At 27.9% G+C, this 15895-nt stretch overlaps 1 protein-coding gene and 1 long non-coding RNA gene across 2 annotated transcripts; one reads left to right on the top strand and one right to left on the bottom strand.

Moving 5' to 3' along the window:
* Positions 1-373: 373 nt before the first annotated feature.
* LOC122566877 (sialin-like) lies at positions 374-14587 on the bottom strand. The gene is made up of 11 exons (XM_043724747.1): positions 14182-14587; positions 12613-12933; positions 5243-5445; positions 3645-3775; positions 3415-3520; positions 2698-2782; positions 2407-2627; positions 2142-2288; positions 1935-2067; positions 1615-1856; positions 374-1477 (listed from the first exon to the last, which is right to left on the bottom strand). Exons 2-11 carry the CDS (start codon positions 12635-12637, stop codon positions 1247-1249), a joined length of 1524 nt encoding a protein of 507 aa, XP_043580682.1. The 5' UTR covers positions 12638-12933; positions 14182-14587; the 3' UTR covers positions 374-1246.
* On the top strand, positions 6714-8558 carry LOC122566885. The gene is made up of 2 exons (XR_006316646.1): positions 6714-6851; positions 7478-8558. It is a non-coding gene; the product is annotated as an uncharacterized LOC122566885 (long non-coding RNA).
* Positions 14588-15895: the final 1308 nt, after the last annotated feature.

Here is a 15895-nt window from a genome sequence, read left to right as displayed (position 1 = left end):
ATATTAAGTTCACAAACAAGTAAATATATAAATGGTTTAGGAATAATATATAGTGTACGTGATATAACAAGTTGTACTTTAGTATTAATAAAATTTCATTCATGCAATACATTCAAAACGCTGGAAGTAGTATTAAGATTATGATACTGTTGTATTCACGATAAGTACATACTATCTATGACTTACATTGAAACTAATTCGATTTGGCACGAAATTAAGAAATGTAGTCAAGTATTTCTTAAGTTTTAATAGATAGTCTAGTACGATGTTTGGATATTCTACTAATGTAGAACATCCAATATTTTTAACTATTTTTGTATTTAAAATGACATCACTTTTGGGATAATTAGGGTATAAAATTATTTGCTGTACACTCAGGACAGAGAGCTTTGTACTTCTCATATATCATTAATTCGTTACAATAAGTAAAGACGCAATGTTAAAACAACGAAGTCAAATAATCGCTAGCTAGTCACTTTTTTTCTAAGGAATTAGCCATGATATGAGAAAAGCGAGAATATCTTCTAGCAAAACAACTCGTGAGGAACGCATGGCACCTATCCTTAGAAGCTCCGAATCGTACGAATATTTGAACAATTAGCCATTTTCCTTGCTACAAGTGACTTATTAAGTGACTGCAAGTACTTAGTCCTTAATATTTTTAACTAATAATTTATCTCAATTTCGGAAGAATCAATTTCTTTAACTAATTACAGTAGAAATTCTTTAAAGGTATTCGTATAAATTTATAATGTTCCAGAAAATATTAGCATCGCTAATATGTTACAAAGATTTGTAATACAAATTGACGATATCATATATAAGTAGATAATGCTATATAAATTTTTCACATACATATGTATGCATATGAATAACATTAAATTGTATAGTTTTAATACGCTTATTGTTAAGATTTATATTATAAGCATTTATAATACTTGATACAGCACTTGACCAATCAAGTATGCATACTTTCAATGTATTATTAAAGCATTGAAGGAATAATCGAGTATTTTACAAAAAGTTGGTAATAATACAATAAAAAATTATTAATAGAGAGATCGGCAAATTGACAAGCAAATGACAGCGTATTGATTACTAATAATTGCTGACCTATCCTTTTCAGAAAACGTAATATTCGTACTACTTATGAAATGATCAGATATATTAATGCAATTTATGTTGTATTAAATAAATTAATAAAAATGATTATAGTATTATCTTCTTTAAAGATGCAGTTTTTTAATTATAATGATGCTTTATATTCATTGTCTTCTTCTTCTTCTTCCATACGTGATTCTTTAGTCGGTATTTCAGTCATTCGTGTTTCTTCATCAGAAATCGTCGGTACTTTCTGCTGACTTAAATCATTCCATGGTTGAATTTCTGCTGAACCAAATAACCAAAAGAGTATTGTTGCAGATGTAAAAACTGCTGATGAAATCCAGAACATAACACGCCATTCTTCTACTCCATTCTATTAAAAAGAAATAGTAAATAAAAAAATTTATATTTGAAATTTAGATTTAAATCTAGAAGTTTTCTTAACTGTTCAAATATAACTTGTTCGACTATAATGAAGTATTCAAAATTTTATACTTGATTAATCCATACCCTTTCATTTGTTAAAACGCCAATAACTGGTGGAATAATAAATCCAGCAAAACTGCCAAAAGTGTTCATAATACCATACAAAGAACCAGCAAAATTCGGTGCAAGATCTTGATGATTTTGTAAACTGGTCTGACATGCAGCTCCATTAAAAGTTAGTGCTATTATTAACATAACGATTGCAGTTATTGCATCACAACCAACGTACGTCATTATAATCAAAGCAAACGCAGGACCCATATGTGCTATTAAACAAGAAATTTTATTTACTTATCTCTATTAAATGAAATTTATCAAAACAATTTCCATTTAAATTTACTTACAGAAAATCATAAATATTTTTCTAATCCATTTTAAAGTAAGAATATTTTTCTTTCGAACATAATCACCAGCTGCAGCAAACAATACACCAGCGCCAAGTCTTGCTATATAAGGTAATCCCGTAATTGACCCTCCCTAGATATAATTAAATTACCTTTAGTTTAAGTTATACAAAATCATTTTAAACATACATAAACAAGACAGTATACCGATTTCATATTAAAACCAAGAACTTCCAATGTATACTTTGGTCCGTTTGTGGCAATGAAGTATATACCCCACATGTTTGCAAAATGAGCCCATAACAGAACTATGAACGGTACTGATGTAGCAACAGCTCTCACTGGTAATTTTATCTATAGTTCGACATTAATATTTAATTATATATATATATATAATTAAATGTATATAGCGCTAATATTCTATAAAAAAGAATATAATATCTTAATTAAAAATTTTTTAATTTATACTTACTTTCTGTTTAGAGACAGAAGTACCTATTTGTTCTTTGATGTGAGCTTTTTCACTTTCTGTGATATTTGGATGAAGATCAGGGGTATCATATATAAGAAGAACCCATAAAGCATAAAAAATCAGTATAAGAACACTCGTAACATAATATGCAGCTTTCCAACCAAAAGCACTAATTATTTGGCCACATAGTGTAAACGTGACTACAGTTCCAAAAGGTCCGCCTAAAAAACGATATCTCGTATTATATTATGTTGGATTTATTAGTTTCGTATTTAATTTTTATGTAAATACCTTGCATTGTCCATACAAATATACCCTTCTCGCTAGGAGGAACCCATCTTGCAATCATTGCATGAAGAGCAGGATAAACAGCTGCCTATGAATTTAGTTTAACAGTAAAAATTTATCTTGATTACATTATTGCACGTGATTAATAATAATAAACACACAATGAAATCCTTTATGATCAGCTGAATATACAAAGGATTTATCATCTAAAATATCTTTGCTACAATTACAATTTCATAAAAAAATGTTTTCTACAAAAATTCCATAGTTTTATAGAAACCAATGTATATTAAACGTAGCTCTAATCGGTTAGTAGAGTTAATAAGATGTAAACTCTGCTTTTTTTAGATAGAAAACTGTCTAGACTGTCTATCTAATAATAGCCCGTCTTCAGTCGTCAAAGCACGTATGAATAAAACTTTCTGTCTAGTTTAGATCTCTAAATTATCGATATATCCATTACTCATACAACACAAAGCCGTTTTATTTACGTAACATTTAGGTAGTGAATAGACATTCACAAGACGTCGATAATCGTACTGTTTTGTATTGCAGCTGACTTTTCAAAGATATAACTCGACGCCTTAAAAGCGTCTTTAAGATGTCCAATTCTAAAAATTTTATGTACGCTTCTATAAAACTATCTTATTTAGTAAGAAATTTAATGAAAATGGAAAAACAGTAATTTATAAATGATAAATAATTTAGTGAGTGACTTACTCCAAAGAAGCCCATCAAAAAACGAAGTGCGAACACTAAACCGTAATGTATACCAGAAGCCCAAGGCATCAAAAGGTTTAGTACTGCAGGTATTAGCGTTGCAAATCTATATTAAAAGGTTATACAAGAAATAGGTAAAATACATGTAAAGAATTATAAAATGTAATGCGAAATAATAAAGTATATATACATATATCGTAAATATACATATAGTTGGAAACTATACTTACGCTACTACTTTCGAACCTCCATATCTTTCAGCTAAAAGACCAGCAGGTACACTTGCTGGGATAACTCCGTAAAAATAGCCAGAAAGTAAAAGACCTTGTATATGCTGATTCCACTCAAATCGTTCACCATACTGTAAGATGAAAATGTGGTATTGGTCTAATGTATAGCAAATAACAAACAATTTAATGAAATCACCGTTATATTCTTATTTTACAAAATTTTGATTAATAGTTAGCAATTCTAAACAAAAGTATTACACAAAACAAAAATACACATTTCTAAACATAAATACACATATTTGATATAATTAATCCTAAAACTAATAGTTTATAACAACAGAAATAATTTTCCATAAATGCAATCTCTTACGCTTTACACTTTACACCATTACGCTATCCATGATAATATCTTTCCTTTTTTACGCATTTCCTACTAGTACAGTTCACTCATTTACATCCAATTAACATAATATGAAAAACGGTTAGGATCAAACATAGTTGATCTCTTTGTTTTATCGTTCAACATTAGATTCTTTTTCTTCGTTATTTTAGCACTCTGTGTCTTGATGATCTTTTGTATTTTTGTTGAATTATGCATAGAAAATTTCATATTTGTGTTCATACCCTTATGAAAAATTATAACAAGATGGTACATACATGTATGAATCCTAATTTGCGTGAAGGCATCTGTTTGTTGACATTTATGTAAAGTGTGCATACTCTCTAAAACTAAACCTAACTATTTGAAATTCTTTGAAAAATTAGAAGAACCAGTTTATTAAATTAAATGCGTGAAAAAGATTTTGAAAAGATTGTAGTTGATCGGAATCGCGAAAAAGACGGTAAAGGTTATGTTTTACAACTTTTTTATCTGAGCCTGTAATAAAAATTTAAAAAATACGTTTTGTACATTTATGTCAGCTATATATATATACTGAAAGTTTTATCGGGATCAGCTAACATTACTATGAGTTGCGAACGGTTAAAAATGTTGGAAATGTTGAAAATTTTGTTGCTTGTTTTTGACTCAAGCGATTTCCACGACATTTTTGCCATATACGTATATATAGTAACTGTCATAAATCTACAAAGTTAATTAATACCTTTGAAAATTGTGCATGTGTAAAATGATTGATTCTCATTGTTGAAATTTTTATAAGAAGTCAACACTTTGATAAAACATAATTAATTGGTTATAAAGATGTTATTGCATATGATTCAAGAAAGCAGTATTTAATAGTAATGTTTACCAAACTCATCCATAGAAAAAAGCAAATGTATCTAATTGTTTGTGTAAACAAAACAATCGCTAACGGGTGCATAGATAAGATTAAATTTTCTATGCTTTTAATGTTGATAATAACAAATAACTGCATAAGATATATTCAGTAAATTTGAAACATCTTTAAGTTTAGTTTATTTGACGATGAAGCATAAAGAGGATTTTACTTATATCTGAATCTTTGGTAATAACGTACTATGTATACCAGGCGCTTCTCGTATAAAATAATTTGTCATACAATGCACAATATAAAAGCTGTTCTGACTGCGGAATATGCTAAACATTTTGTTGTATGTGTAATTAAAAAAATACTTACGTCTGGAAGTACAGTAGGTTTATAAGTACTATTACTGCTATTAGTGGCGATGGGGGCAGAACATGCTGGACCACTCGCTCCACTTTTACTAGTTGCATTTACCATAGCAACGATAGTAATGGACAAATTTGTACGAATCATGTATGAAAACATACAAGCTAAAAACATCATCGCACCTAAAATCGCTCTCCTCGGTATTCTGTCTGAAATGTATTATGTACATATGTATATTTTGTTTGATAAAAACGTCAGAGTTGGAAAATTTTATTTACAATTTAAATGTTATGTTTCAGAATCAGACGAACATGGACATTCTAGTTAATATGTAACAAGTTTTAACATTGCACGAATCATAATGGAATTTCTATTCAGGCTGCTTAGTATTTTAAATATATAATAATAAGATAACTATATTATTATCGATTGGTGTTTAATTGAGATATACAGAATGTTCCATATAACTCGAGCACCTTAAATATCTCATTTATTATCAATGATAAAAAAAAAAAAACGTCAGAAGAAAACATTGATGACAGACATGACATATTTTTAAGGTCGTATTTCTTCCAGATATTACGATCATCGATGTTTCTTTCATTAAATAGGACTATATGTACGCTTTTATCATTATAGCGTTATAGCTGAGATTAAAGACCAATCCAGTAATCTATACTACCACGTCTTCGCGTGATCTTGATTGTCAATTCTTGACGTTCAACACGATCTTCATTTCTCAATGGGAATCTACATATGGGTTCTGGAAAAGTTTGTTTTCAGAAAGTGAGAAGTAGTCTCTCCGTTTTTCATTTGATTGATATGCACATGTCTATCTGAGCTTAGAAAGAGATAGTAATTCGTAGAATTATCATCAGAAAAGGCAGAAGAATATGTAAGAAGTTTCTGCTCAAAGTCTGGCTGAGCAACGTGTACAATATACGATCTCGCAGTATCATGCAGACAGGAACAAGGATGTCTTCATCATTCTGGCTCATCAATATCACTGGCTGTTTTCTTATGAAGACTTTGTGATTACAGTAGGTAAAATATCCGCAGCAATAATTTCAGTAATAATTCATCATATACGTTATCTTTTCACGCCTAAACGGTCATTACATTGTTAACAATTCACAAATAAAAAATATTGCAGAAGTTTTTTAATTTCCAAAGTTGCAACGTACATATATATAAAGACGATATTTATAAGCTGGTTTCCCTTGAGAGAAACTGTGAATGTTGCCACTTTGACGAATAAAACGTTTTCCTTCGGTAAGCAACGCAAGAGGTTCATCAGTTTCTTAGTAATATACGCCGACAAACATAACGAGAGTCACGTAGTTCTTTGAAGTATTATATAAAAACGAGGATAAAACCTGATGCGAAATCAAAGAGACGCTAGAATGGAATTACATACTTATGTGCAAACAAACTTGATATTAATGAGGAAATAGCCGGGGAATGAAACTTTTGCAAAGACTTTGTGAAATATCGAGATGTCAACAAGATGAAATAAAGAAAATTTCGAAATGAATTCAGTTCGTAGTTAAGGAGTTGGTCAGAGGTTATAAAATACACAGATAAATTCGGCACGAATTGGAAAAGTGCCAAGAAGGTTAGAAACATACGAATATAAAAACCAGACAGCTATAAGAATCCGACGAACTTGATTCAACAATCAGGTTATAGGGTCGTGGACGAACCTCGCGTAAAATCATCTTCGGTAATTTGCGAAAGAACTTGATGCGGAATCAAAGCGTATCGCGAGGATAGTTAGGTTTCGCGATTCTAAGAAGTTGATTAAAACTCAAGTAGTTTCGGCTTTAATCTCCTTTCTATTTCGTCAAATTCGAATGAATATTAAGAAAATTACGAGTCTCTGAAATTCGACAATTTTTCAGTAGTATTCTAGTAACGCGATAAATTTCTTCAGTAGCGTACGTTCTTTAAGGTCATAGTTGAGTCATATCTCTGTTTCTAATTGCCATTCAATTGATTGGTGTCAAGCTGCCATCATTGCTCGAGGTATAAACAAGGGCGATTTTTAAAAGCGACAAGAAAATATTGTTCGCATGTAGCAAGATAGTACAGGAGGAAACTCTGTCATCAAAAGATAAGAGATTAATCCTACGTATCAGCAAATTCCAGTCATAATAAGAAACAAATTATTGGACAAGCTGAAGTTTAGTATCCTATTCCATTTTTTATGCGCATTTGTAACTTCCAATATTTTTTTTATAGTGCGTGACATCTACAAAGGCAAGAAGATAAAAATGAATATCGAAGATCAAGTATTCGAACGAGATTTCTTGCAAGTCTTCTTTTATCTCTTATAGGAGCTTGGAAGTATTATAAAAAACAGAATCAAATTTTGTAGAATTGAATACCTACATATGTATTATTTACTTATAATACACGACAAATATAAATATGCACATGTCAAATTTTCAGAGAAAAAGAAGAATTAACTGCATCAAAAGAAAAAATGTTGGATTTTACACAACACATTATACGAGAATACTTAAAATACTATAATCTGGAAAACCTTCAGTAAGAAGTTTCTACATAAAAGGAAATATGTACTGTTTGCTAATCGGAAATAGGAAATTGCCACGGTTTCTTGCAATTCATCAAGTTGATTTCATCGCGATTAAAGCAAGTAATTAAATCGTCTATTTCGAGTGGAACACCATGTGTAATGATATTAATAACTTCCATGTACATGTACAAAGTATTTCGCTCATCCTTCTTCGCTTACATACTTTCGCTATTTTGGCAACACGAGGGAGCGTTACGAAGAATAAATTATTTGGTTTTATATAAGATGTATTTCCTTCAAAAAAGTTTGGCATTCAACATCATTCCTTTTCATAATTAGTTATCACTGAGATCCGAAATTAGTTATAACACATTTACTTTCACGTCTATGTGGAAGAAATGAATGACATTCGTAATATAGTATACATAATTATGTAAATATATCTATTTTAGAAGGTGGTGAAACGATTAAATTTGTGATTACATCTTCATAACATGAAAAAGCGTGCAAAGAAAATTTCAACGCATATGGATCATATTAAATTTGATATTTATTGAAAGTATGAAATAGTTATTTATTTGTTGTTCAAAGATACGTGGAAATTAATAACAATCGTAAATTACATATTTTTATACCGACATAAACTTCAAAACTACTTTTCCATCGTATAAAACGACTCTCTTTGTCTAAGATCATTTAAAGACTAATTATGCGTCGGTGATTATGAAAATGGCCTATGTTATTTATTTTTCGTATCGAGATATTTAAAGCGTTCCGTTCGAAGCATGAACTGAATTCTACTTAACCACTCAATCCAATGTATGTTCAATATCTATTACGTTGCTAAAGATGATTTTATATTATTGTGATCTAAATAGACTTAGGCCACTCTCAGAATCACCGGTACATACCTAATATAGATTTTGTCTTCTTTATAAATGACAATAATATGATAATAAAATAGCATTATTGTTAACGCATTTCGATAATTGTAAAAATTTGAAAAAGATAACCTTGGAGGTAAAAATGTTCCATCGCGATATTATTCAAGTAAAATCAAACAACTTCTTCCTGTAGATGTTCTTATGCTGCCAGAAATAACGAAAATGCGAAGGCCAACAATAGTAATAAATAACGGATGAAACAAAAATATCAATTTGTTTACTACGTAAAAAGACAACGGCACGTTATAGCATTTGATGAAAGTCTTAAGTTACGTATGTATATATTTATGTATATATATACAATAATACACAACGATTATTTTTAAGGTACGTTTTCCATGTCCATACACAGGCTGTCTGAGTGCATATTTACGAGCCTAAGTAAATATCTATAGCGTTGATTCTACACGTTAAAACAATGAAAACAATTCATATAAATAAAATAAAGCCGCCATAGGTCAATAAATCAACCGACGAATCTTTCTTTTTTGTTTCACTCGCTCTGAGCCAAATAAATGAAATTTTAATAATAATCAGTAATGGTGGAAATTTTATCGGCATTGTTTCTTCAAAAAGAGAGAGAAATACAAAGAACGAGCGAAGTAGAAAGGAAAGTCCGTCAGCTGAGTCATTGATCTACGCAACTGTCAGTATATGTACATATCTCTAACGTAAAACTAAATTGATTATGACTTGAAAAATAATAATTATGTGCACGAATATTCATTGTCTTGATGCCTAGAATCGATCCTATAACTAACTTCCATATACTTTTGGACAACCTGTATATTGTGAAATTATTAAAACATGACAAATACAGTACAATTATCGATACATAACGTTGCTCATTGACGACAACCGTATTTGTATGATTCATAGTTTAGATAAATTCTCAACTAGTCATTTACATATTTTAGTTAACATTATTTACGATCATAAATAACGTAATAAAAGCATCAAAACGAATTTCAAGATATATAGTAATAGTAACTTAAATAACAATAACATACATGTTGTAACTTACTAGCAGGATTGAGATATGTTATCAAAATTAATGTTCCGATTACGTATACATAATTACTTATCTATGTATATAACTGCCTTTGTTCTCTTTTTCTTATCTTTATAGTTTGGCTTTATTTCCATAGATATATTCAAAAATGTCGTCAATACTATATGCATCTATGCATATCGTATATAAATTTCAATTAGGTTCGGTTAAGATTAATTTCATATTATATCATCGTTAACAGAAATTGGAAATATTTTAGCCACGATAGAAAGATCTGCAATTACATATTCGATTATCAAGCTGTGAAGCTATGTGCAGAGTTGTTTACGAGTATATATACCATAGAATATTTGCTTTCTTTGCATTAAACACGTTCTATATTTTTGGTGTATGCAATATTGTCCGCACTAACGTAATTTATTATATCATCGACCGAGTTCTTTATTTAGATTACTATAAAATTTCCAACAATAGGAAATTCTATTATTTATCGTTAGACGTTCTATTAGGAAATGACTCAACAAACAAATATTTACTCAAATGTTCGATACCCGTTCGACCGAAAATTTATGCTCCCATAATAACTCGTCTTATGTTATATTTTCACTTCTCCAATCCTGACACAAACCTAACCTAAATCTACCTCCAACATATCCTAAACATATCTCAATCCTATTTGAAATGTCACAAATATGATATATGTTATTCAAAATATATCCTTGCATACGTATAATTCTAATGACATATCTCAGGATGATATCGATGAGGATTTTTTTTTTTAGATAATTATCCAATCTATAAATTAGTAATGCTTAGATTTAAATTATATCAAGACAACAACTATATACAAAGACAATTATTTTCAATTCCACGATGGTGAAACTAATTTAAGAACTAAAAAAATTAATTTGCTTAATTAGATTATTAAAATGTTAATTGTTATAACACTTCTGATACTTTCAAAAACAAAGTTTTTTTTAAATAATTTAATTTATAAAATTTATAAGTATTCATTTCAATTGTATTAAAAATATATGAGTTGAAAGGTAAAGACAATATTTGTGAACAAGTCCCATGTATAAAAGGAAATTATTGATTTGCAATAAAACTATAACTCTGCACATAGAAAATAATGGACAATGCATTATTTGCGATACGTGTTACACTATTAATGTTTAACTTCCAGTTCGACTGGTATATATGTATTACTACCGAAACACAAATATTTTACATTTTACGTAACAAGTTACGTTAACGGCTCGAAAAGTAACTAAACAACGATGTAAATTCTGATAAATGTGTAGAGATTAAAGACATTTAAATAGTTATGTCTACAAGTTGATTGTTGTCGATCAGTTTATGTTCCACTCTATGTTATGTATAACTAAAATACGTGCGTGCTTTAATCTCTTGTAATATTTGTATTTGAGGCATATGTTTACAAAGGGTCTCATCATATCATATCACAATATACAGTTTGCATAGAAAAAAGTATACGTAAGAATAACACCGGTAAATTACTTATAAAAGATAAAAATTTCATTCAATAAAATACAAAATACGATCTGCTTCTCTGTATAAGAATAGCGTTATCATCAACACTTGTTTAGTTCTCTGAACGGTAACAAATACATATTGTGCACATTGAATTCACTAAAATAGTATCTATTGCATAACATAATTGTTATATAATTATGTACGTACGTATGTTTCTATATTGTTAGAAATTAGCCGACTGTAATAATCAATGTACAATAAATTTATGGTTAATGATTTATTTTGATACAGAAATATCATATTTTCAGATTACATATTCTTATTTGAGCAAGAACTTTGTTCGGAATTAAGTGAAGTAATCAAAGATAAAATAAACAATAATAATAATTATTATTTTAAATAAAGAATAAAATAATAAAAGATTAATAAAAAGCCAGTACTTTCTTTCTAGAAAAAATGTAATTTCGTATATCAAAATTTAATTTTTCCTAAAAGTGCCTTTAGCACGGCATATGCTTTTACATGCCAGTGTAAGAGTTAAGAAATCCATTTTCTAACAATACTACGTAGTTAATTATTATTTAATAACATACTTTTCAGTGTTTATTTTACAGTCTAATTATTATTCTATGAATTGTATTTTCACATTATGTTACATGCACAAAGAAGAAGCAAAATATAATAATAATGACCTTTTTTAAATACAAACGAAAAATTTGTACATACGCTACTAATTCTCTGCGTTCTTCTATAAGAATGGGAAAAAATGCGAGAGGAAAAGTACGAATGATTCAAAGTGAATTACATATTCGCGATAATATATTTTTCACAAGTGTAAAAATGCATATGCATTTCACAGTAACATAAGCGAGATAGTTCCAAACATATTTTAAGTTTAATTTCAATTTTGTAGAATTTATCACATGTAGGACAAAGAAAACATAAATAGGACAGTACTGCGTTATATCTTTCCTTATTTTTCATGATACTCTAAAAAATTAAAGTTAAAATATATTTGAAACTAACCAGTTTTCGACCATGTTACACCAATACTTTTTTTCGTAGAATGTTGAGAAGATCCAGTGTATGCAAAAAAATATATGTAAAAAAAATATGTAGTTCACTTTGAATCGTTTATTTTTTTCCCTTCGTTTTTTCCTCATATTTATCGTTTATAAACTTTATGTAATATATATATACATATACAATTAATTGTTTATTATGTAAATACGAAAAGAAATTGATTAATCTTATTGAAAAATCAAAGAAAAATTAAATCGGGAAGGGAATAACAAGAAATACGAATAAACATTTGCAATGTACAAGACTGTGAAATTTAAAAATTTTAATATTTTTAAGAATTTTAAAATTGCAAAGTACTTACCATTAACCTTCCGGAATAGACCCATTTTGTTTGCAGAATTGGTCACTGATATATGAACGATAGCACGATTTTTGAGTTATTTAAATTATAAACCGTATCTGTATTTGAAATTGACGGTTATTAATGATGCTTTTAATCGCTATCAATAATTTTGTAATAACAGGCAAGAAATTTTCTAGTGTCAAGTTACTCTGGAGGATAACTTTGTAAACTGTTGGTTTACTTGCATTACATCATGTTCACGCAAATGTCAGATATTAGTAACAGCGATTCTTTTTACTCTTCTTCTGGACTTCGAAATCATACGTTTTCACAGAGATGCTGAAAAAAATATCACTATTGCTACATCTGAATTCTATATTTAATCATAATAAAATTACTCAGAGTTATGTAATATCACATATTATATGTAGAGAAACTAAGATTAAGAACAAACGCAAAGAATATTTAAATACGCCGCCAAATACGTATATCTGTATCTAATCTGATTAGCAAGATCGACACGAAGATAATCTACAATGTACATTCACTTTATTATTTTTACACTATTGATAAAGTTAATATCACTTGAATTCAGTGAATTATATGATATTAATGTTGTAATCGTCATATTATATATATATTTACATTAAATGTGTACTTTCAAGCATTTGATAAAGTTATTTAACTAAATATATAAGAAACTGAAATATTTATTAGAAATTCATCGGATACTATAATAGTAGTATAGATACTAGAATAGATACTATATAATAATCGGATAATAATATTATATTATCTTCTACTGATCCTTTGAATGTAAGAATATTGCATGTTAATTAAAAAAGAAAGCTATGAATAATACACGAAAGTGAAATTTAATAGCTGTAAAAGCTGAAATTAAAAACTAATTAACATATGACATTATTGTAATTCAATTTTAAACGAAATCTTATGAAATTACAAATTCATAAAAATTTTACTATTTTATGTCACATAAGATTAACTAATTATTTGAATTGGAATTCAAATTTTTTAATGTTATAAGTTATTATTTTCTAATATGTATTTTCCAATTTGTTTCTTAACTAATCTATCTTTATATTTTTATTTCGCACGATGCCACATAATGCATCAGTCTAATAATTGAAGGGCATATATATATATATATATTATTCTGTTCGCATATTGTTCTGCTTCTGTATTGTATCATATTTTATGTACTTTATTGGAATAGGATTATGGGATTGTATGTACATTGTAGATATATTACATATTCCAAAAACATTGATGTACGGATGCTACAATAAATATAATTATAATTACAATATGCTAATAATTTAAAAAATTGTTAAATATTTCGAATTTTAAAACAAGTCAATATTATATGTTGATTAATTGATAAAAGTATAATTTTGTGTAAATATTGAATTATAATTAAAATAGAATATAACTTTTAACATTCTAGTATATTAAAATACATTTAAAAATTCATATTTTCATTATATCCTTAATATTCAATATATTCAAATAATAATAAAACTCGAATAAATATTAACATTAAATAACAAAGTAAATAATTGTACTTACAACTAGTGTAAATCACGAGTATCATCAGCTTGCATACATCACGCGTTTCATTTATTGCATGATGGCACAATGAGACTAACCTATTTCAGTCGTATCTTTTCTAAGATCGTAAAACGCACAATAATATCCCGCCAATTTGTCGATCAATATTCACAAAGCTATGTTACTCTTTATCAATACGATTTTTCATGTTAAAATAAAAAATTGTTTTCCGTTTAATCAATTCTCATACACACATAATAAACCTTGTATAAAGAATTGTAATATTTATTTTATTAATATTGTTAAATCACAATAAAACACAACATTACACGCCGATCGAAGGAACTGTTACACATACGCCATAGCAAACGTGACTACGTGACTGAAAGACAGTCAGTCACTCCCGTCGTCGTCACTAATTCTTACTGAACGGCGAGACGCTACCTTTTTTTAGTCCCCAATTCGCGCTTCTTTTCTCCTACCACAGTCACCTGTTGAATGTATGTGTATGTATACTGCATTCTCTGCATAGATGAATGAATTACACATAATGGATAAGGATAACCATTTCCTGACTGAAATTTCACACTATTATCCTTCTATTTGTACGTATGAAATAGCTTTAATTAATATTAACATTGATAGATATTATTTTCATAAAATTATAAAACAAAAAATATAAATTTAATATCAAATATTTTAGCACGATATGTAATATCTGGTAATATCTACATATTTATTTTGGAATATTATTTTTGTCAATTATAAGTAATCGCAACAAGCCTTATTTGTATTTAGAAGAAATAAGTAAATGAAATTCTACAAATTTTTTAAATATAATTTGTGAGAAATTTAATTGAGTACGTGCATATTTAGTATATCTATGTAACACAATTATTATTAAATATAAAGGATTATAGAAAAGAGACTATTTTTAAAATTACAGAAAGTTATATAAAAATGAGTAAATCAATTTAAGAAAATAATTTATTAGGCTTTAATAACTTGTTTTTAATTTTTCCATATTCATGAATATTTTATAATTAGTTAAATCCACTTTTATATACACATATGTCAGCGTAGCTCAGTTTAAAATAATATAGGATTTCTTTAAATACTAGAATTTGAGAAATAACATTACTTAAGATTGTATTATTTTAATATACGATCACATTGAATATAAATTATTTTGTAAACTGATTTATAAATCCACAAAAATTAAAATTAGATGATATTTTAATAATCTTAAAATATATGAAAGCAATAGGTAGCATTTAATTTTAATAGTACAAAATACATGTAAAAAGCTAAGCTAATATCAAATATCTTATAAAAAAGAGTTAAAATAATGATCGCAACATTAATATAACATAAACCTTAGAAGGTTAAAATTTTTATTAAAAAGATATGTTATAATTTTCAGGCTTTTATATAAAGAATGTAATTAAACTTATGCTTTAAATCATTAATTATTCACATTATTTTGTTTCATGAAAATATAGCAATATTTTAATTTGTCATCAAGACTAATATGTAAATTAGTTTTGCTTATAACAAGAGTAGTTTGATAGTATGAAAAAAGGGGATATATATATATATTACCTAGGACTAATTATTTTAAACATCTAAATTATTGAATGACTATTGACATATTTAGTACATGAAGTTATATCTCTGTCAATACATACAAATTATAACGATATTTTATTTATATAATTTATGAAAAAATAAA

The sequence above is a fragment of the Bombus pyrosoma genome, linkage group LG4 (assembly GCF_014825855.1).
Source record: "Bombus pyrosoma isolate SC7728 linkage group LG4, ASM1482585v1, whole genome shotgun sequence".
Taxonomy (NCBI): domain Eukaryota; kingdom Metazoa; phylum Arthropoda; class Insecta; order Hymenoptera; family Apidae; genus Bombus; species Bombus pyrosoma.
This window is presented reverse-complemented; position numbering and strand designations above follow the sequence as displayed.

Excerpts from the sequence above, each read along its gene's own strand:
- LOC122566877 (XM_043724747.1), bottom strand. The coding sequence starts at position 12,637 with ATGGGTCTATTCCGGAAGGTTAATG. Across the intron at positions 3,521-3,644 it reads GGAGGTTCGAAAGTAGTAGC|ATTTGCAACGCTAATACCTG; the intron begins GTAAGTATAGTT and ends CTTTTAATATAG. Across the intron at positions 1,478-1,614 it reads GCGTTTTAACAAATGAAAGG|AATGGAGTAGAAGAATGGCG; the intron begins GTATGGATTAAT and ends TCTTTTTAATAG.